Consider the following 23,381-nt stretch of genomic DNA (forward strand, 5'->3'; position numbering starts at 1 on the left):
AAAAAAAAAAAAAGATTTAGGAGGCTGGGGGGTGTGGGGTGCGGGGCCTCTGGCCTTGAACATGAATGCCTGCTCAGCCACCTCCTGTGGACATTCAGGGAGGTTCCCAGGCTGACTTTGGGGTGGAGGGAGCTGGAGGGAGGGGGCCCAGCAAGTGATTGTCAGAATCATGCCCAGCTGAGCATTTCTCGCTTCGAGCATTTTTACCCACATTAGCTAATTAACTGACAGTTTGTCCGAGTGGAGCTGAGGGATAGCAGGAGACAGGGAGCTCATGCCTGATCACGCTCGCGGGGTCTGGCAGGGACTGATAACATGACTGCAGGACTAGGGCCAGGGTGTTTGGACAGGGGCTAATGGACAGGAGCTAATTGACAGGCTCTTGGGCCCGTGTGCTTGATGGTCAGCTGGTTTGCCCAAGACAGTGTGATAAATGCCCCATTCAGTCCAGGGGCAGTCACGGCCAGAGACACCCAGTCAGACCCCGTTACTGATCTGATGACAAGTGCACGGGGTATTAGCTGCTTCACCACAGATGTCTTCTCTGGAGAACTGTTTCTGTGTCCAGGAGATTGAATGCGATTCTTCACGGTCAGAGATGTTGCATATGATTTTTTTTTTTTTTAAACAGGAAATTCTCACATCAGAACCCATCCAGTGATGAATTCCTACTATTTACCATTTACCTTCTAGAAAGAAAACCAGAAAAGACAAGCACAGTTACAGAAATGAGTGTGTTTTAGCACAGTTCATAGTCATTCAGTGTAGGCATCTGTAATTTCACATTTTATTTTATTTTATTTTATTTTATTTTATTTATTTATTTATTGGTCTTTTTGCTATTTCTTTGGGCCACTCCCTCGGCATATGGAGGTTCCCAGGCTAGGGGTCGAATCGGAGCTGTGGCCTACGCCAGAGCCACAGCGATGTGGGATCCGAGCTGTGTCTGCAACCTACACCACAGCTCACGGCAACGCCGGATCCTTAACCCACTGAGCAAGGCCAGGGATCGAACCTGCAACCTCATGGTTCCTAGTCAGATTCATTAACCACTGAGCCATGACGGGAATTCCTAATTCATTTCTTTTTATTGCTGAGTAGGATTCAATTATATGGATATAGTATAGTTTATCCATTTACCAGTTAAAATATATTTGTGTTGTTTCCAGGTTTTTCTGTGATTATGGATGAAATTGCTTTCAATATTTGTGTGCTGTTTTTGTTTGTTTGTTTGACTGCACCTGTGGCACGTGAAAGTTCCCAGGTCAGGGATTGGACTCAAGTCACAGCAGCAATCTGAGCTGCTGCAGTGACAATGCTGGATCCTTAACCAGCTGCGCCAAAAGGGAACTCCCTTATGTGTAAGTTTTTGTCTGAATATAAATCTTGGAGTTTCTATTGTGGTACAGCGGAAAGGAATCCAACTAGTGTCCATGAGGATGTGGGTTTGATCCCGGGCCTTGCTGAGTGGGTTAAGGATCCGGCATTGCTGTGAGCTGTGGTATAGGTTGCAGACTCGACTTGGATCTGGCATTGCTGTGGCTATGGTGCAGGCAGGCAGCTGCAGCTCGGATTCCATCTCTAGCCTGGGAACTTCCATGAACCTTGGGTGTGGTCCTAAAAAGCAAAATTAAAAAAAAAAAAAGAAGAAGGGAGTTCCCATTGTGGCTCAGCGGTTAACAAATCCCACTAGGAACCATGAGGTTGCGGGTTCGATCCCTGGCCTTGCTCAGTGGGTTAAGGAGCCGGCGTGCGGTACGCTGTGGTGTAGGTCACAGACTCAGCTCAGATCCCGTGTTGCTGTGGCTGCGGTGTAGGCTGGCAGCTGTAGCTCTGATTAGACCCCTAGACTGGGAACTTCCATATGCTGCGGGTGTGGTCCTAGGAAAGACAAAAAGACAAATAATAATAATAAAGTAAGTTTATTAAGTAAGTAGCTGTACCATTTTAAATTTGCACCAGCCATATATGAAAGTTCCATTTGCTTCACATTCTCACCAGGACTGGTGAGAATATTGTCAGGACTTGTTTTTTTAGCCATACTAATAGGTGTTTCATTGCGGGGTTTTTTTTTGGAGGCGGGGAGCAAGTTGATCCACTTTTAATATGGAGTCAGAAGAAAAATCTGGTTTTGTTCCCCCAAATCCACCCACCTCAATTATTTGGGTTAATATGTTTCAGTTGCTGCAGCTGGGTGAAGGTAGCCCTGGGTCCATCCACCAGGAAGTGCTGTCATTATCTGCAGTGCCATCCAGCTCTCGAGGAGGCTATCAGCTTGGGGTCTACTCTGTAATTATTTCAGAGCTCCAATTTGCTTTAGCGGAGTCAACAGGTCCCCTCTCTCTTGAGCATGCTTACTAGATTGGTGCAGCCACCTATGCACTCTTTACCAATAAAGACCCCAGGTATCGTTCTGGCTCCCATGAGCTGTTGCAGATAATCTTGAATCTCGTTGATCACTGGTGGCTGTGATATTGACACATTCCAAAAGCCCTTCTTTGAAGGGCAGTTGGCTGGGGAGCTCCTGGGTCGCTCTGCAGTAGGGCAGGTGGGCTCGGTGAACACCACCGCCTTCCCAGGCTGCATTTTGCTGCTCACAAACGCTTGAGCCAGGCTGACGGGTGGCTGCCTCCCAGAGGAAACCTCAATTGCAGGTATTGCTCAGGTGTAAAACCTCATTGTGGTTTTAATTTGCATTTCATTAATGATTAATGGTGCTAAGCATCTTTTCTTTTTTTCTTTTTTTTTTCTTTTTGGCTGCACCCAAAGCATATGGAAGATCCAGGGCCGCGGATTGAATTTGAGCCGCAGCTGCAACCTATGCCACAGCTGTGGCGATGCTGGATCTTTAATCTGCTATGCCTCAGTGGGAATGCCTAAGCATCTTTGAAAGTGCTATCTGTAAGTTTTCTTTGGTGAAGTGTTCCTGTCTTTTGATGAAGTGATTTGTTTTCTTATTACTGAGTTCTTTATGTATACTGGATGCAGGTCCTTTGTGGGCTATGTGATTTGTAAATACTTGCTCTTAGTCTATACCCTTTTTTTTAAACTCTCTTAACAGGATCTTTCACAAGCAGATGTTTTTAATTTTGAGGAAGTCCAGTTTATCTTTGTTTTGTTTTATGGATTGCTTTTGGCCACCCCTGTAGCACACAAAAGTTCCCTGGCTAGGGACTGAACCTGCACCACAGCAGTGACCTGAGCCACTGCAGTGACAGTGCTGGATCCCTAACCCTCTGAGCCACACAGGAACCCTATGGATTGCTCCTTTTTTCTTTTTTTTTTTTTTTTTTTTTTTTTTGTCTTTTTGCCTTTTCCAGGGCCATACCCACAGCATATGGAGGTTCCCAGGCTAGGGGTCTAATCAGAGCTGTAGCTGCCGGCCTACGCCAGAGCCACAGCGACATGGGATCCAAGCTGTGTCTGCAACCTACACCACAGCTCACAGCAATGCCGGATCCTTAACCCACTGAGCAAGGCCAAGGATCGAACCTGCAACCTCATGGTTCCTAGTCGGATTCGTTAACCACTGAGCCACGACGGGAACTCCTCCTTTTTTCTTTTAACCTAAGTTAGCTTAACCAAAAGTCACAACATTTTTCTCTTGGGTTTTCTTCTGGAAGTTTTATAGGTTTTACATTGAGGCCTATGATCCATTTTGAATTAATTTTTGTATGTGAGGTATATTGTGTTGGCTTTTTTTCCTTTTTTCACATGTAGGCCTTTAATTGCTTCAACACCATCTGTGGAAAAGACTATCCTTTCCCCATTGAACGGCCTTTGCACTTCTGTCAAAAATCAATCAATGGCCCTGGTGGCTGAGAAGGTTAAGGACTTGGCATTGTCACTGCTGTGGCTTGGATAGCTGCGGTGCACAGGTTTGATTCCTGGCCTGAGAACTTCTGCATGTGTGGGCATGACCCCCACAAAAAAAAATCAATGAAGGATATTATATATGGGACTCTTTCCAGGCTCTCTATTCTGTTCCACTGACCTATTTGTCTCCCCTTTTGGTAATATCACACTATGCAATCTCACATTGTAAATAAAATTCCTAAAGGTGAATTCTCTTAGAACAATTCTGTATCTAATAAATGTTCTGTTGTGTTGAACACCTTCTGGGTTATGAGATATTTAAAAGCCCAAACTAATGTTTTGGTGAAAATCTTGGATCAAAGTTGGATGGTAGCAGAGTTGACAACTCCGTACGAAGGTGCTGAAAGGATGCTGAAACATCTGTGGCTTTGGGCAAATCCCATGGCCCAATTAAAACTCCTGGGAGTCACCTGACACAAACTAAAAGGGTCATATAATGACAAGATGACCAGCCTTTGAAGAACTTATTCTTGAGGACTTGAGAGGCCCCAGAGAAAGTCTCCCAAAGAGCTAAGGTGCAGTTAATTTCTTCAGGTAGGGAAGTGGATATTCATGCTAGAATAACTTAGGTATAAAAGATTATTAAATAATATAATATCATTTGGTAGTTGGAGGCAAATGAGGCTAGGGATATGTGGGTTATATTTTGGGGGGTTCCACTTGGAATTTTTATAAATTTTGTTGAAGTTTTTAACTGTACCATAAACTCATCACTAATTCTAGAAATAAAGCTAATCAATGTTTAGAGTAACGACCAAGATAATGTTGAAAAATGTATGTGTGATGTAGCCTTCTAGAAATCTCTATGAATTGTGGGATTCAAAAGAACTGTGAAAAGCCTGAAAATTGAAGAGGCTGTGGAAACTTCTGTTAGGTTCCTGGAGAGAGAAAGAGGGCCCATCAAGATCTTGAGGAGGGAAAAGAATCCAGTCTTATTCACGTTTCTAAAGACGTTGACTCATCTGCAGTCCCAGGGAGACACCAGGAAACAGAGTTTTGGCATTAGAAATGGTTAGAAATTCTCCTACGTGAAAACAGATAGCTCCAGCTGCCACCAGAATCATTGGCCCAGCTACTGGGGACAGATGGAAGGAAAGGCCATTCAGTTAGAGATGTATGAGGCTCCAAAAGTTGAGAGTATTTTAGAGGAAGGCCACCCCTGGCATGAGGAAAGTGGGCTCTTGGTTGGGTCCTCTAATGCGATACTATGAGTGGAGGATACCAGCAGAGGAGCAATGATAGCAGAACCTCTGAATCTGACAAAGGGAGTCTCCAAGGCTACCAAGGCCTCAGTGTCAGGTGGCTAAGTGCCAGATGCTATGACCACTTTAGCAACTGGGAGGGTTTATAACTATAGGGTTATTCAGATTTTTTTCTCTGCTGTATCAGTGGGTGTGAGAAAAGATGGCTACTTTTGAACTGATGCTGGAGACACACTTATGGGAGGCAGAAGAAACAGGAGCCAAAGCTCTAAACAGCATGAATCAGATCTGCCATATAACAGGCCAGGACTAGGGCTATCCTGAGGTAGGGCTTTGGGGAAAATTTCAGCTGCCAGACCCAGAGCAGTCTTTTAGGTTCTTCCACTTATTGAAATAAGCACAGGAAAAGGAGGAAGGGAGGCAACTCAAGTCCTCAAGTGAAGGAAACTCCATCAACTGAGATGACAGCAGATACACAGCAAGGACTCCAGTGACTACTATACCTGAGGACTTTATGGTACAGGTGAAAGCCCTAATAATGATCACGTAGGGTTTTGGGGAAAGAGCTATGAGGGTGAGGACTTCTGAGCCCCTAAAAGGCAGAGCACTGGAGGAAGTGGGAAGTGAGACGGCTCCCGGCCAAGAAGAAATCCCAGCTACAGCATTCCTAAGGTTGAAGCCCACCAGAGAACAAGGGAGTGGAGGTGGACCTGGAGTTTGAACAGTCTTTGACCCCCCAGGAGGAGCCAGCCAGGCAAAGAGCCCATCTTTGTCTTGTGGAGGGAGAATCCTAGGGAGAGAAGCAGCCAAGCGAACACCAAGCACTAAGCACAGCTTGATAGTGAATTCACAAGTGAGACCTGAGTTTCCTACAGGTCTCACGGAGACGGTAGAAGCAGCGAGCTAAAAAACCAATTAAGGAGTTCCCGTCGTGGTGCAGTAGTTAACGAATCCGACTAGGAACCATGAGGTTGTGGGTTCGATCCCTGGCCTTGCTCAGTGGGTTAAGGATCCGGCGTTGCCGTGAGCTGTGGTGTAGGTCGCAGACACCGCTTAGACCTGGAGTTGCTGTGGCTGTGGTGTAGGCTGGTGGCTACAGCTCCACTCTGATTATACCCCTAGCCTGGGAACCTCCATATACCATGGGAGCGGCCCTAGAAAAGGCAAAACCAACAAACCAAAAAACGCTCTTAAAACTGTGGTTATATGTTGGACCCCGGCAGTGCTCAGGAAAGGTAGGTACATTATAGGGATCAAGTTCAGACTCTTTCAAGTGTTTACTGGAGTTCTCTTGTGGCACAACGGGTTAAGGATCTGGCATTGTCACTGCAGCGGCTTGGGTCCCTGCTGTGGCATGGTTTTGATCCCTGGCCCAGGAATTTCCAGATACTGCCGGTGGCCAAAAAGAAAACGTTTGTGGGAAGTGTGTAGGGGTGTCCTATGCCCATCCAGGCATGGAAGCTGCGGGAAAATCAAGGCGAGGAAGAGCCCAAAGTTCCCGTCCTCCCCGTTTCCATTCTGAGTCCTCCACGTTACAGCTTTAATTTGGGGGATTCCCAAAATTCAAAAGGTGCAAGTAGAGGGTGGCATGGAAGCAGCAAACCAGGAACAAATTTCTCTAAGAATTGGCTGTGACGGGGCTTAGGGCAAGGAGCCTCAGGTTGCAGCTGGAAATCCAGATCCTTTAGAACATAGTGTAGCAAGTCTACATTGTCTGAGAGCGATGATTTTAAAAATCACTTTGAAGACCTACTCATTAACTTTATCATCTCCGGAGCTCCCGTCGTGGCGCAGTGGTTAAAGAATCCAACTAGGAACCATGAGGTTGCAGGTTCGATCCCTGGTCTTGCTCAGTGGGTTAAGGATCTGGCGTTGCCATGAGCTGTGGTGTAGGTTGCAGACATGGCTTGGATCCTGAGTTGCTGTGGTTCTGGCATAGACGGGCGGCTATAGCTCTGATTAGACCCCTAGCCTGGGAAACTCCATATGCTGTGGGAGCGGCCCTAGACAAGGCAAAAAGACAGAAAAACCCCAAAAAACTTTATCATCTCTGGGTTCCATAGCCTATAGATTCCCTTTTATGACAGTGAAATAAAAAAACCAGGTGAAGTCTGGGTTCATGTGGGTTTCCTGGCTCTGAAGAGACAGTCTAAAATAGTCTAGCACGCTGCGCTCCCTATACAAGATGGCTTAGCCACTTCCTATGGAGTCCGTTGTTTCCAGAATTGAATGTCAGAGCAGGTATCATAAAATCTCTATGACTACAGAGGACATAAACGGCAGATTTTATGTCTTGTGTAAGTCTACCAGTCTGAAGGGATGGTGTTTGGTTTTGAAGCCTCTGTTACTGTTCAGAGGTTACTGGAGAAAGCGATTGGTCATTTGAACTTACCCGGAAGTATTTATTTATTCACATACACACACCCACACCCACACACACTCATATTCTCCAAAACCTTGGAAAAGCGTGAGCAATAGCTCTTCAAGAGTAAAGAAGCTTTTTTTTTTTTTTTTTTTTTTTTTGGTCTGGCCAGATTTTCTTTGAGGAGCTGCCCTGCTCAATTCTCAATCTATGTAACTTGGATGCACCTGATCCCAGACTCAGCCTCCAGGGGTGTCACATGACCTAATCCTGTCCAGTTAGAACATTCCATTTCCATCTAACTGGATGCAGCTCTTGGTTCAGAGATGAGCATGTGATCTAAGCTAGGCCGATGTCTCAACCCTCGGAACGTTTCTGTAACTATATGGAGAAACTTTCGCTTTGCTAGATGGAGTTGCCACGTGTGTGGAATGTGGGCCTGGGGCCGCCGGAGGCGCTCCTTGTCACCACCTGGGGAAACGTCAGAGGGAAGAGCCGAGACTGAATCTGGCTCTTGCTGGCATTATTTGAGCCCCTCTACTTCAGTAGGTTTATTTGGCTTAAGCTAGTTTTCTGTCACTTACATCTAAAAAAGTCAGGCTAGTATATAGTGATCCTGGATCCCGTGGGAGACGTTACAACTTGAGTCGTTTTGCTTGATGTCAGTAAAAGAAGATGACAGGCAACGCCACACAAACGGGTAAGAACAGGCCACGGGACGATCTCGACTATTCACTAGTCCCACCCCCATCAACTATGAAAAACTAGAAACATCCATAATATTTATGAAAAACTCTTGCAAGATTGCAGCAGTCACTTGGGTTCTAAATTAGCGTTATCAGGACAGACCTAGGGCGCCCATTCATGAGTCAGCTTACAAGCCCGAAGGGAGCAAATCACGCACCCCTTTGACCCCTTTTAGGAGTTCAGGGCTTTGGTAACTTTGCTGAACTCCTGAGCTCAGGACTGTCCTAGCAATTAATGACACACCAATGTCAGTTTCAAGGACATCCCAGTAGGTACTATGTTAGAAAAATGAAGAAGCGAGAAGGTCTTATTTATCAAGCTGTCTGGTAGTGAGATGTAACACTATTTAAAAAGCAGTGTTCCTGGATCAAAAGTGGAAAATCATAGGTAAATTCTGAAAGAGAAAGCAGGTGTGTCAGATGCTAGATGATATCTCACTTGCCTGTAGGTTCCCCAGGGCTAGGCTGGTTGCTTCTGGTAACTGGCTATTATTGACCTCTGAATATACTGATGTTTTCTCTTCACCAGCTCTACTCACAGGCCACTGAGCATCAGGCTCTGACTTAGGTCGAGCAGGAAGCCTTGGACACCATGCTCATGGTGGCATTTGACTGCGTGGTTCAGGGCAGTTCATAACTATGCTAAATATGAGTACAGATTTGGAGAGAGGAGTGATGGGTAGGCCCAAAGCCAAGTGTATGTGTTTGGGGATCCTCTCCAAAGAAAATACACAAAGCTTCCCAAAGGAGAGGACCAGAGCATCCTCCAAAAGAAATGGCTTTAAGGTCTGATTAATTGGGTAGTATAGAACATTTGACATTTTTGGCTGCCTGGCATCTGCACACCCTTCCGTTTTGGAGGACTTCCAAATCAGATGGGAGGCAGGGCCCATAAACTCTGATATGATGTTAAATGTGGTGCCAGAAGATGCAAGAATGAAAGAAAATGCTACTTTAGGATTTGGGGCTGCCCATTAAGCTCAAAAGAGCTAATTGATGGCCTAACATATAGCCTGAGAGTGGGAGAGGAAAGTCACAGTGATTGAGCAAAATAATTTACCAGTGATGGGGGAGGGGGGGGAAACCCATGAAAAAATCTGCCTCCTTTCTTCTGACCCACTTGGGAGGCATTAGGGTTCATGAGGAAGCCCTCTTCCAGGCACTACTAGAGGCCCCGTGTGGGGAACAGAATGAGAAAACTGGACAGTGGTTCTTTTATTTTTGTTTTCGCCACTCCACTGCCTAAGGAGTTCCTGGGTCAGGGATCAGATCCAAGCCGCCGTTGCAACCTCAACTGCAGCTGCGGCAATGCTGGATCCTCCACCCATTGTGCTGGGCCAGGGGACCTAGCATGAGACCTAGGGCTCCCGAGACGCTATTGATTTCCTTACACCGCAGCAGGAACTACAATGTGTGTTTCTGTCTATATTACTGTCCTGGGCCCTGCAAATGTTAGAGCTGGGTCTGACCTTAGAACAGAGACAAAGCTGGGCGTTAGGAGGCTGTAGACTCAAGAAATCGACTCCGGCTTGTGTCCTCTCCATTCTTCCTCCCTGCTCCCTCCAGGGCATTTCTTCATCCTTCTTTGTCTTTCTGAACATTGGCTTCCTCTGCAACTCAGCTCTCATGGTGGACCATGGCTACAGCCAGCTCCAGTGCCCATGCTAGAGGCTCAACCCCTTGAAGAGATCCGTTCTTACTTGGGGCACTATTTGCAAGTATTTGTAAAAGAGACTTTAACTCAGCCTGTGTCCCATCACCTATGGCCAGGGGCAAGGTCATAGACAGGGTGAGAAGAGGAATATCTTGGTGAACTGGATAGAGTTATTAAAAAATGTCCACTATAATGGAGTAACTGATCAACCAGCCTGGGTCATCAATCTACTCATGCTCTCAAGTCTTAACCCATGAACAGTATTTTGGGGGCTGGTTAATCTATCCAATGAGGTCCTATTAGTGAATCACCTGGAAGAGCAAGGGAGAAAAATACTGCCAATTACCAATAAAGAGATTCTCAACCAGAGAGACTGTAATCTCATTTTGCAGTGAGTCTTTTTAGGGTGGGGGTGTGCTAGTTACCTAATCACTCACCAATGTGGACTTTTCTACCTCCTCAACGTCTCTCAAATCTACACAGGGCTCTCCATCTTTTGCCTATATTGTTTCTTTCTTGCTTTTTAGGGGCCACACCTGTTGCATATGGAGGTTCCCAGGCTAGGGGTCTAATCGGAGCTACAGCTGCCGGCCTATGCCACAGCCACAGCCACAGCCACGCCAGATCCAAGCCTTGTCTGTGATCTACACCACAGCTCATGGCAATGCCAGATCCTTAAGCCACTGATTGAGGCCAGGGATCAACCCCTCAACCTCATGTTTCCTAGTTAGATTCGTTTCCAATGCGCCATGACGGAATTCCCTATGCTGCTTCAGCCATGTTTTCTCTTCAAATATCTTCTGAGTTTGTCCCTTTAATTCACTCTGCAATCTGTAATGATTCTCAAATACAAATCTGCCCCCAGTGCTCTGAGCATAAAGTAGCTTTCCTTATCTTGGCTTGAAAGGTTCTCTGCGCTTACCCTGCAGCTTCATCCTTCTCTGTCATCTGCTCCCTTCATTCTCAGGCCAGCTGGCAGTACCTCCAGTGCCCCTGAGAAACACATGCTCCCCTTGGGGCTTTAAACACCCTCTTCTCCCTGTGTGCCTATATTCCTCTCTGGCCTTGTCACCCAACCAGAAAAGGAACCAGTGAAACTGAGTAGGACCCTCTGGGGCTCCTGGGGACAAAAGCCTTTCTTCTTCTGAATTTTTTTCTTTTTTGGGGGTCTTTTTAGGGCCGCCCCTGTGGCATATGGACGTTCCCAGGCTAAGGGTCGAATCAGAGCTATTGCTGCGGGCCTACACCACAGACACAGCAACACGGGATCCGAGCAACCTATACCACAGTTCACAGATCCTTAACCCACTGAACAAGGCCAGGGATCAAACCGGAGTCTTCATGGTTACTCATCGGGTTCAGTACCACTGAGCCACCATGGAAACGCCCCCATTTCTTATTTTTCTGAACTAGGCATCATTCAGCTTCTATGACCTTCCTGGAGTTCCAAAGGACAGGTTCAAACAGTTGCTAATTGGGAAGGGGAGGGGATGCAGAGACCAGGGAGGAGCAGCCAAGAAACAATGGTGCAGCCTAGGGGCAGGGGCCTGGTTCCTCCTCCAGAAATATACTTAATATCTTTGAGTTCTTCTGTAGGACTAAAACCCCCAACAAATAAAAGCTGTTACGAAGCATTCTTCATTCCAGAAAGAAGGAGGACAACCAGAACCAGACCCGGGGCCACTAAACACCATCACTTACCGCATACTTTTCTGTGGCCCTGTTTGCCCCTCCCAAACTATGAAACCGCTTCCTATTCTTTCCACAGTCTTTAGGGTATTAGCCTGCTGTGGCTTCCTTTGCCTGGCAAAGCAATAAAGCTATTTTTTTTCTCCTTCACCCCAAACTCTGTCTGCGTTTCTGTTCAGGACAGGTGGACAGAGGCGGAGTTTCAGCAACACCAGCTTTGATATGATTTTCAGGTGTTTGGGGCTTTCTAGTAGGCACTTGGATAGGAGAAGGGGTGCTTTAGGAGGCCGAGGAGGGAGAGGTCAGAATGGGTGATCGGCTTTCACCTGGAGGAAAGACTTGCTTCTGCAGAGAGGAAGGCAAGGAAGCAAGGATGGTGCAAGTTCATAGGCGCTGGCTGGGGAAGTGAGGAGGGGGCGAGACGCCTGGTGGTCTCTGTGAAGTGAAAGGCAGGTTGCTTTTACTGATCTCAGGGTGGAGGACAGTCGTTTGAGATAAGTGGTGAAGATTTGGAATGTCAGAGAAAGCGCACTGAGGCTGAGTAAAACGAATGTCGATTGTGACCAGAGACCAACCCAGAGAGAAACTGGTGAACTTGGGTTTGCTTTACCTACGCCTAGCCACCTGAGCACAAGAGCAGAAGGAGGACTCTTATTTTGGTCTGGGATTTAGCTTTGGCAGGGAAATTTTGGAAGGACAGAAGGGAGACACAGTTGAAGCTATTAGGAGAAAATTGTTAAAAAGAAACACCTTGGGGAGTTCCCACTGTGGCTCAGAGGAAATGAATCCGTAACCATGAGGTTGGGGGTTTGATGCCTGGCCTTGCTCAGTGGGTTAAGGATCCCGCACTGCCATGAGCTTTGGTGTAGGTCTCAGACATGGCTTGGATCCTGTGTTGCTGTGGTGTAGGCCTGCAGCTGTGACTCCGGTTAGACCCCTAGCCTGGGAATCTCCATGAGCCATGGGTGTGGCCCTGAAAAGACAAAAAATAAAAAATAAGAAATAGGAGTTCCCGTCGTGGTGCAGTGGTTAACGAATCCGACTAGGAACCATGAGGTTGCGGGTTCGATCCCTGGCCTTGCTCAGTGGGTTAAGGATCCGGCGTTGCCGTGAGCTGTGGTGTAGGTTGCAGACGTGGCTCGGATCCCGCGTTGCTGTGGCTCTGGTGTAGGCTGGTGGCTACAGCTCTGATTCTCCGGTTAGACCCCTAGCCTGGGAACCTCCATATGCCACGGGAGCGGCCCAAGAAATGGCAAAAAGACAAACAAGACAAAACAAAACAAAAACACCTTGGGTTAAGCCTATGGTTCCTAGTACTTGCACTAGTCGATGACAAAGTTCATCAGCTTTGAACACCACATTTGAAGGGTCTTACAGTCAATTCTTGGGAAGGATGTTTCTTTAGATTGAAGTTATATTCCTTCTATATTTTGATATTAAAATGCCTTTAGGAGTTCCCGTTGTGGCACAGAGGAAACAAATCCGACTAGGAACCATGAGGTTGTAGGTTCAATCCCTGGCCTTGCTCATTGGCTCGGTGGGTTAAGGATCTGGCATTGCCATGAGCTGTGGTGTAGGTCGCAGACATGGCTCAGATCCTGCGTTGCTATGGCTGTGGTGTTGGCCGCTGGCTCCGGCTCCGATTAGACCCCTAGCCTGGGAACCTCCATATGCCATGGGTGCAGCCATAAAAAGACAAAAGACGAAAAAACCAAAAAACAAACAAAAAAACCCCTTTAAATTATGGAGTTCTTTGGTGGCCTAGCAGTTAAGGACTCAAGAGTTGTCACTACTACGGCTTGGGTTTGATCCCAGGCCTGGGAACTTTTTTATGCCATGGTGCAGCCAAAAAAAAAGCTAAAGGGAATTCTTTTGTGGCACAGAGAGTTAAGGAACTGGTGTTGTTACTGCAGCAGCTTGGGTTACTGCTGTGGTGTGTGTTTGATCCTTGGCCTGGGAACTTCCACATGCTGTGACTGAAGCCAAAAAAAAAAAAAAAAAATTATAGGTAATGTGTTTGTTTCCTAGGGCTGGCATAATGAATTACCATAGATGGAGTGAATTAAAACAATTGAATTATATTCTCTCACAATTGTGGAGAAGTCCGAAATCAAGTTGTTGGAGGACTGGTACTTTCTAAAGACTCTGAAGGAGAATCTGGTGCCTCTCTCCCAGCTTTTGGTGGTTTTAGGCAATTCTTGCTCTTTGCCGTGTACGTGTCTCACTTCAGTTTCTGCCTCTGTCTTCACATTGCCTTCTCCTCTGTGTCTGTGTCTCAAAGGGAGATTTGCCTTTTCCATAAGGATACCTCCCAATGCCTGTGTTTGGCAAGAAAAAAAGAAAAAGAAAGGTTGGCGCGGGCTGGAGAGAGTTGTCTATTTGAGTTGAGATTTCAGAGAGGGAAGAGTTTATGAGTATCGTATCGTCTGCTTCTTGTTTGCAGGTCTTGGGAGAACGCAGAAGATACACCAACCACGAGAGCTATCAGGGTAGGATACTGAGCTGGATTCCTCCATTGGCCTGAAAAAGAAGACAAGGGCCACTTTTGAGGGGTGGTGAGGGAGCACGGCCAGAAGTCAGCGCTGTAAGGAGAGAATCAATGGGGAGTGTGAGGTTAAGACATCAGCCACGGAGGTCAGGCAGAGGCTAAGAAACAGTGACGCTATTGGAGAAGAAGATGGAGAGGGTAAACAGAGGTGCTGTCTTGCCTGATCCTTTGACTTTAGGAGAATTAGCCAGTTTAAAAGGAAGGATAAATTGGGAGGGATAAATTAGGAATTTGGGATTAGCAGATGCACACTACTCTATATAAAATAAACAACAAGGACCTACTGCATAGAACAGGGAACTATATTCAATATCTTGTAATAACCTATAATGGAAAAGCATCTGAAAAAGAACCTATAACTGAATCACTTTTCTGTATATCTGAAGCACCATAAATCAATTATAGGTCAATAAAGAAAAAGCAGGAGTTCCTGTTGTGGCTCAGTGGAAATGAACCTGACTGGTATCCATAGGGATGCAGGTTTTTTGTGTGTGTTTGTTTTTTGCTTTTTAGGGCCGCACCTGCGGCATATGGAGATTCCCAGGCTAGGGGTTGAATCTGAGCTACAGCTGCCAGCCTACACTACAGCCACAGCAACGCCAGATCCGATCCGCATCTGCAACCTATACCACAGCTCACAGCAATGCTGGATCCTTAACCCAACAGGATCAAACCCACAACCTCATGGTTCTTAGTTGTATTCGTTTCTGCTGTGCCATGATGGGAACTCTGGGATGTAGGTTTGATCTCTGGCCCTGCTCAGTGGCTTAAGGATCAGGCGTAGGTTGCAGATAAGGCTTGGATCTGGCGTTGCTGTGGTGGTGGCATAGGCCGGCAGGTGTAGCTCGGATTCGACCCCTAGCCTGGGAACTTCTATATGCTGCACCTGCGACCCTAAAGAAAAAAAAAAAAAACCAAAACCAAAACCCTGCAAAGGTCAGTGAAGGTTATTGCTTTTCACAAGCGTCTCCCTGACTAGGTGGTAGGCTCACCAAGGACAGAAGGAGTGGCTTTCCGAGTACGTCGCATAAGCTCTAGACGGTGAAAATGGTTTAGATGACCTGAAAGAGCTTTTCATTTTGGATTGTTTTTTCCATCCCTTCAACACTTAGTCCATCCACGTGAGGTGCAATTATCATATTGCATATGTGATACGTGTGATGATCAATTACTCGTCTTTTGTCTGCAATATGACGTTATTTTGCTTTGAATGCCTAATTCCTTATACTGGGGGTCCCTCAGGTAGGTGCCTCTGCTTATACATCCACCAGCTTAGGTGCCTTCACTTAGCCCTAACATTGCATAATGTAGAATTTCACACGCTGGTACTGAGAGGGGAGAAACAGGATCCTGAGTGAGGTCTGGGGAGTAAGAGTGCTCTTCAGCCAGTGCTTCCTTCGCGAGAAGCGCAGGATGAGCCGATGACAAGGCAGTCTCTATGAATTACAAGAAAGTCACTGCGGTGTCATTTTTCAATCAAGTGCTCAGATCTGAAGACCTAAATGACCAGGCCTTTGACATTCCATGCTTACCCTTTTCTTATTCCAAGGATGATCTTTAAGGCCTAGCAGTTGAAATCATTTCTCCAGATTTCAAGGATGATGGCCATGCAGAAGTGTCTGGGGAGGCCTCAAGAGGCTTTTTCCTTTAAAAATAGATTTTACAAAATATTTCTAAAGGATGATTGTGATTTTATTGCTCATAGAAGCAGTGGGAAATGCTATGAATGTGTGGTTTTTCTTTTTTTTTTAAATCAAAATTATCCAATATGGGGAAACACATAAGACTGTTTCTAGATGTGAGACCAGTGGAATTACAGGGAGATTATTGTACATTCCAGAAAGGAAGCATGAACTACAAATTGTTCCAAACTATTGAAATAATGACCACAGGAAGTGAGCATACTTTAAAACCCTATATGGTGTTACATTTCAGAAATGAGCTGGGCTGGAAAATGAAACCAGCTTCTCTTGCTGCTGAGTTTTTCTGAATTTCCTACAAGCTGCTTGGAATTTTGCAAACAATTCACAGCTGATAAAATAAAAGGGCAGGGGAACTGCGTGTCTGGTGAAGACCCTAGAGGCATCCAGCAGGAGCGAAGGGTCACATTGTGCCCCTTGAAGCTCTGTAACCAAAAACTGTACAATTAAAAACATTTTTTTGGAGGTCCCGTTATGGCTCAGGGGTAACAAACCTGACTAGTATCCATAAGGACACAGGTTCAACCTCTGGCCCCACCCAGTGGGTTAGGGATCCAACATTGCTGTGAGCTGTGGTGTAGGCCGGCAGCTGCAGCTCTGATTCAAACTGGGAGCTTCCATGTGCTGAGGGTGCAGCCCTAAAAAGCAGAAAAATGTCTCTTCTTTTTGTTCTTTTAAATAAATGGGAATCAACGGAAGAACTACAAAAGGGGCAATCAGGGTAACCTCAATTTAGACCGCCTCTGAAACTTCTTGGAGAGTTGAGCTTTTTTTGTGGCTTGTTTATTCAGTCAAAGACCCTTCCCTGGCTCCCCACCGGGCACTAGGCCTGGCGCTGGGCCCTGATGACTTGAGGATCTCCTCTCCACCTACGAGGACCTCCAAGGGCAGGAGGGGCGAGTTAGACCTGGAAACAGACACTCTGAACATGGTGTGGGAAGGGCTGTACGGAAACCAGTACAGGAGACCTGAGTGATCAAGCTTTGGGATCTGATACACATCAGAGGGAGTTTGCCACTTTACAGGGGACGGGGAGTTGTGTGGAGGAGAAAGTTTCTGCTGTTTTGGGAACTGCAGTACTTCAGAATAGCTACTTCTCAGGAGGGACAGGAAGTAAGGTATGAGAAAAGACTGGAGAAGAAGGCAGGGGTTAGACCATCAAAGCTTTGAACGGTAGGCGAAGTTGCTGAAACTTTTTCCTAAGGGCAATGGAATTACCGGGGCAGTTTATGCAAGGGAGTGAGGTGTTCAGATTTTTTTCTTGTGAACCATTGCTCTAACTTCGTAGACTGTGAATTGGAAGAGGCAAGGCAGGGACATTATAAGGAGGCTGTTGCCGTCCAATTAAAGGTAACAAAGGACTTGGGTGATTTGATTTTTGGATCGGCTTCCAATTAAACTTTTTCAGGCTTGGAACTAATCCTGTGGTTTGGACAACCCGAGAAGTAAGGAGATCAGATTTTGGGCAGCCCATATATCACCTCGTCTAGGAAGCCTTTACTCAGCTGCGTGTGGGCGGAGATCATCACTGCTTGGGGGGCTCATACAGCACTTGGCTATTACGGCCTAATTCTATAATCATAGGCGTATTATGTGTGCCTGTAATTATTTACTCTTCTGTTGGCCCTTCCTCTATGGACTCCGGACTCAATGGTACGCACTGAGTCTTATTCGTTTTTGTATCCTCCAGTGTTTGGAAGCATCAATAAACATTCACTAAGTGAATGAAGGGGAGAAGCTGTGCGATGTAGGGGGGAAAGGCATTGAACTGGCTGGTGGGACCTGGGGCTCTAAGCCTTTCTCTGCTACTCAGTGGCTGCGTGGCTTTGAACAAGTCTCCTCACTGGTCTGGGTCTCAATTTCCTCATCTGTAAAATGAGAATAAAAATACAACCCTCCTCAGGGTTAGAGAGATTAAACGAGGTAACAGCTCACCAGCTGCCTGCCCTGTTTAAGCCCTGCCCTGGTGAAACAGCCTGGGCTATTGTTCCTGTCATTTGGATCTCATTTGCTCTCTCTCTACTGGTGAGAGCTGAGCTGAAAGCTATTGCCTTGATGGAGGGGAAGTTTGCAGCAGTGGCAAAACATACCATCCAGGTGGCCCCTGTTTTGCTAGAAGGGCAGGTACCAAAAAGAGGGGAGCATGTTAGGCTACAGAGAGAGACCTGCTTTTTTGGGTGATCCCAAAAGCTGAAGGAGGACCCAAAGTGGGAAGATCTACCTCATGTGCTGATGGGTCTGAGGAAGCCCTCAAGCAGTGGCCTCTAAGTCCAGAAATTTAGCGGCATTGGGAGAAATGCCACTTCTGTGAAAACTACACATTCATCTAATGTCATAATTTCTCAATGCCTTGGGCTGAGATGATTGACCCTACCATGGTTTTCCAAGATTTAGGAAAGATGTAGAGGAGAGAGAAAATATTGCAAGTGCCACGTAAAAGGAATATCATTCTGAAAATATAAAAAATGAAGATATTAGATAGTGCTTTCTCAAGAGATGACTATCAATTCCCAGGAGAGCTGTCTTTCTAGAGGACCCCCTGCACTGCTGTCTTTACATTGTGAAGGCAAACTTTACATCAAAACATCAAAATGCAATACATGCCCATCTTGTAAGGCATGTGGCTGGTGAGGTCCTGAAATCTGCAACTGATAATTTGTAGCGTTTTCTTGGACTCCTATTTATTAAGTGAGTTTATTTAGCTGTGCGGACTTGGCCTTATCACGAGACAAGTGGTCAAGGGAAGATAATGAGAAAGGGAAAAAAAAGAGGGGATTGAGTCCTCCTCCAAAGGCTAAAGCCAGTCCTGGTGTTAAAGCTAGTGACCTTAAAAAAGTAATAAAAGTATGTTTCCATTTTTCAAGGCTTTTAAAAAATACTGTGTGCTCAGATGGCACCTTTAATCACGAAGAACTTTTGGCTGAGTTCCAGGCTGATTCTGCTGGCACAGAGAGCTCTGAGATCATACCCTATATTCAGTGCACAGAAGAAATATTTCATCCATCTCTGAAATAAAGAGGGGAAATAAGCATATTTGAACTGTTTCATAGCAAGACCAGACTGGGGTGAAAAGCGAAGGACACTGTCCATTTGGAGTTACAGAAAGGTACTATCAATTCAAAGTACCTATGCGGCTTTTTTTGTTTTTGTTTTTGTTTTTTGTTTTTCATTCTCAGAGTGTTTCACAATGAACTAAGAAGCTTGCCTAAATCTGAAGGCAATCTCCAATTTCATAGATATATAAATGAAGGCAGATTTGCTGATTTACCTAAGACGAAATTAAAAAAAGAAGGGAGGAAAATGGGGGAAAAGCCTCCCAAAAAACCCCCCAAAACAACAACTCCCAAAGTAGCAGGTTATGACCTAGGAGTTTGAGCTCTCAGAGCTGAATTTAATCCACACCCAGGCCAAATATAATTCTCCAGGATGGAACTGGTCCAGGGCACCAGAGCTAACATTCTCTACCTTCGCCAAAGAGCCTGAGGCACTTTGGTGACAAGCAGTTGGAATCTCATTTCTGCTTCTCAACCGAAAGAAAGTAAGGCCAGCATCATTTGACAGGCCCTTCCCACCATGGCAGGGCACTGTTCAAGCCCATCCAAAGGAAGTATGCTCCCCCTTGATTCATCATGGTATCTTTCATCACTGTGATTCTTTGGGGGCCTCCTATCCAGAGGTTTATTTGTTGGACAGTTGGGTCATATGGTTTTAGAGGCCAAGATTGAATCACACAGCTTTTCTCCATGGGTTACAGTCTTGGGCACTCATTATATACTGGGCTGTTTCTTGACTACACTTCCCAAAGCCTTAGCTGTGGAAAAGGCCTGGGTGATCACTCTGTGTATTGGAAATTGAACCCCCACCATGAACTCTTGAAAAATGGTCCAGGCAAAAGCTGCTAGGGAAATCTGAAAGCCATTATCTTTTCCACACTTCCACGCTTCACCTTCATTTTGTTTGGGAATGCACAGGGACACCCGTGAAGCAAAATAAACCAACTTGCCCTTGCCTGATTGTGCTGTTTTTTTGAGTTATCAAATGTGAGTACTTCTGGCTCCCAGATATGATGAAGTAAAGAGTCTGCTGGGAAGCCAGCCACAAATCAGAGGTGATCTTCCAGCATCCTCTACCTAGAGAAATGGTTCAGGACATTCAAATTAATGTGCCCTGCCCCAAGTTGATTTGGCTTCTGAATCATATTTGGATTTCAGAAATGTAAGAAAGCAAACATATAAGAATTCTGCTGTGTTTTCTCAGCTCAACCTTGTCCATTCATTCTTCCTGGCTCTATTTAATGCATGACTTTATATCCAGTCCATACACATTTTGACTGTCTGCTCCCAGGAACTGTCTGAACTCAGAGCAGCTTTAAGGAAGGCAGAACCACTTTAGGAGGGAGAGGGTGAAACGTGGCAACTCTTCCACAGGAAAGTCAATATAGCAGAGCCACTCAGGGTAGAAGGTTTTGCTAGGGCTTAAATCAGGTTGTCAACTCGAACACAATGGGCTTTGTCATTCCTGTGTAAAGAGGAAGTGGAATAGTTTTTGGCCTCCTGAGACTGTATTGCAGGGTATGCAGAATGGCAATGACAGGCACAACCTTCAGGAGACACAGATGTGCTTTTTGGCTATTCAGTGTCCCCTAGCAAGTTAATTAGCTGTCTCTGAAGTGCGCGTAAATATTCAGCATTTTCATACCGAAGTCTATCAGTTTTAAGAATGCGGGGAGGGACTGGGTGTACGTGGAAGGGGATCTGTCGGGAAACAGAATAGAGCCCTTTCAGCGAGGGATCCCAAAACAGGTGATCTCAGAAATCACACACATGCTGTAAATGCAAGGCATTTTTTCTTTCTTTAACACTCCACGATTCATTTCAGCTGTCGGGAGTTCCCTCTGGGTTCAAAAGTCCTGGGGTGGAAAGCGCAGAACTGCGAAATACCTCCTGAAGAAGAGAAGCCGCGACTGGGCTCAGTGAGCGGCCGGGGACAGTTGCACTGGGCCCATCCTCTGAGCGATAACAATCCTGCAAGTGGGCTTGGGGACCTTTGTTTTATGTGACAACTTATCGCGGGGGGATGAGGAGGGCTGTCCTTGCACCGGGAAGAGGTCCGTAGGGAGGAACTCTATCCAGGGACCTCCTATAAGGACCAGAAGAACGCGCGTCCTGCCAAGTGACAGCACGAGCCCGTCTCCGTCCGCTCCCCTCCCCCGCGGCCAGTCTCCGGGCAGAGCTGTCCCGCGCCAGCCAGTCCTCCCCGCCTCGACTACTCGTCCCAGCGGACCGAGCCTCAGCGGGAGCCCCGCCTGTCTCCGGGCAGCTCGAGGCCCCGAGCGCTCGCCCAGCCTGTCAGTAACCGCCGTTTGCGCTTTCTTCTTTTTTTTCTCCTCCTCTTTTCTTTCCCCCTTCTGCCTTTGTCCCGCTTAGTAACTGGGCTCCAACCAATCGCCGTCTCACCGGCCGGCGCCGGCTAGCTTCTGATTGGCCCGCTTGGGCGCGCAGCCGTCTCCCGCTCCTCCGCTGGAGCAAGGCAGACAAAAGACGCAGGCTCCAGGCTCCGGCAACCAGGCTCAGCCAATCACCAGCCACCTCAACCTCTCTTCCCCCCTCCTCTCCCCTCTCCTCCGCGCCCCGCCCGCCTCGCGTGCTCCCGGCACTGACTCCGGGCGTGCGGCCAGCGCCCGGGCCCTACCATTCTGATTGAGGCTAGGGGGTGGGAGGATGGAGGCTTCAGGAGCTGAGGACTAGGGAACGGTGAGGAGAGTTGACAGCCGAGGAGGAGGACAGCTTTCTGTACATTCTCTCAGGCACCTGACAGAAGCCCCAACAATTCGAGGCCGGGCAGCGTGGAAGGAGCAGGGGTGATGTGGCCCGTTCCCCCTGCTCAGCGCGATTGGGTGGCGCCTCAGCGGGGGAGCGTGGGGGCGGGGGAGGGTGTCCCCCTCCGCGCCGTTAAAATGAAACTCTAGTGGCTGGAGTCAGGGCAGAGCGTGAGGGGAGCCAGCGCTGGCTGGTTTGCTTTTAACCCGGCGGGAGCGCTCGACAGAGCAGAGCTAACTGGACTCTCGGACGGCCCCCATCCCGAGGCTGCAGCAGCTTCGGTTCCAAGCCCGACCGCAACCGAGCCCGAGTCCCGGCCCCTGAGGGGATCTCTCCCTGCAGACCAGTGGGACCCCGAAACTTGAACGCAATACCCAACCCCCTTTTTATGCCCCCCCCCCGCCCGTCACTTCCCCACCTCTCTCCCAAGCGTTCTTTTTTTTTTTCCCCCCTCTCCATTCCCCCTCCTTCGAAGGACACAAAAGTGGTTTCCTCGGAAGAATTTGGAGGCAATGAGAGCTTTTCTCTTTGGAGAGCAAGTGTGTAGAAGAGATTTTTGGGAAGCCGCTTTTTAGCACCTCTGCCCTCCCCCCCCAAACCTCTCTGTACCTCTCGGAGGAGAAGAGCCCACAGACTGAACGTTGGGGGCGGGGGGCATTTTGCTCGTTGCCGGAGGAGGAGCGGGGGAGAGGACAGGACCCCCGTCCTCGTCCTGGCAGTTGGCTGGACTTGTACCGGCCGTTGGAAACGCCGAAGTATATTTCCGAGTGGGACTTTGACAGAGAGAGAGAGATGTTAGATTTTTAAATAGCAGATAAAAGTATCTATGCTTTCTATATATTTCCTGACGACCTGCCCGTGACAGCGCGATGTACAATACCGTGTGGAGTATGGACCGCGATGACGCAGACTGGAGGGAGGTGATGATGCCCTATTCGACAGAACTGATATTTTATATTGAAATGGATCCTCCAGGTACTTGGGAGAAAGAGAGAATCTTGCGATGGGTCTGATTTGTGTTTAACAAGACCTTGGTGATGTTTTCAGGGCAGAAGTATTCTTGGGTGCGCTGGGTGCGGGATGAGGGGCAGATTTGCAGTTGGAGCTGCAGTAAAGCTGCTTCTGGTTTACACGCTTAAAGTTTGCAGTTAGGACCCCGATCCTATTGTCCTGAGAGGGTGGGGGTGGGGGCCTGGGGTGGGGGTGGGAGGAGAGATCCGTTTCTTTTACTTCTTCGCCTTTGCTGGTCGTTCGGGTTTTTGTCTTGCCCCCCCCCCCGTCTTTTTCTTTTTCTTTTTTTTTTTTTTTTCAATTAAAGATTCTTCTACCTGCAAAGGATGCTTTGTATCCCAGTCTTGAAGTCGGTCTTTCCCTTTGAGGAAATCCTTTAAGGCTTGTCATTTCATTCGTTTGTCTGTTTGGTTCGCTATGTTTTACCTTCGTTAACTTCTGAAACAGGGTTGCCTATGTGATTATTCGTTTTGAGGGACCCCCCCCCCTTTTTCTCTCACGGAAACCAAATGCCGGTTAGTGATTTTCAGGGATTGGGCGTTTTTATTCAGTCACGGCCTTACTCTGAGGTTTTTCGTTTCAGAATATAGTAGCTCAGAGAGATCTACGTGCTCTGTTTTATTACTCTTTAATTTATGGTGATTTAACTTAATTTATGGGATAGGGTTTAATGTAACTTCAATTCTTGGAGTTAAAAAGGAAGACCCTTCCTTGTTTTGTGTGAATATATGTGACGTGTACATATATGTGTTAGGTTTGAGTACACATAATGTA

At 47.0% G+C, this 23,381-nt stretch overlaps 1 protein-coding gene across 5 annotated transcripts in view; it reads left to right on the top strand.

Moving 5' to 3' along the window:
- Positions 21,449-23,381, top strand: part of LOC100511937 (phosphatidylinositol 3-kinase regulatory subunit gamma) — a 134,409-nt gene continuing 132,476 nt past the window's right edge. For 2 of the 5 annotated variants that reach the window (XM_021096722.1, XM_021096723.1), the window contains exon 1: positions 21,761-22,571. In XM_021096722.1, the coding sequence (XP_020952381.1) occupies positions 22,466-22,571 (106 nt within the window). In that variant the 5' untranslated portion in view covers positions 21,761-22,465. Of the gene's footprint in view, positions 22,572-22,637; positions 22,661-22,890; positions 23,123-23,381 lie in introns of those variants that run through there. The other 3 variants (XM_013999442.2, XM_021096719.1, XM_013999444.2) reach the window with 3 other exon arrangements.

Source organism: Sus scrofa, chromosome 6, assembly GCF_000003025.6.
Source record: "Sus scrofa isolate TJ Tabasco breed Duroc chromosome 6, Sscrofa11.1, whole genome shotgun sequence".
Classification (NCBI taxonomy): domain Eukaryota; kingdom Metazoa; phylum Chordata; class Mammalia; order Artiodactyla; family Suidae; genus Sus; species Sus scrofa.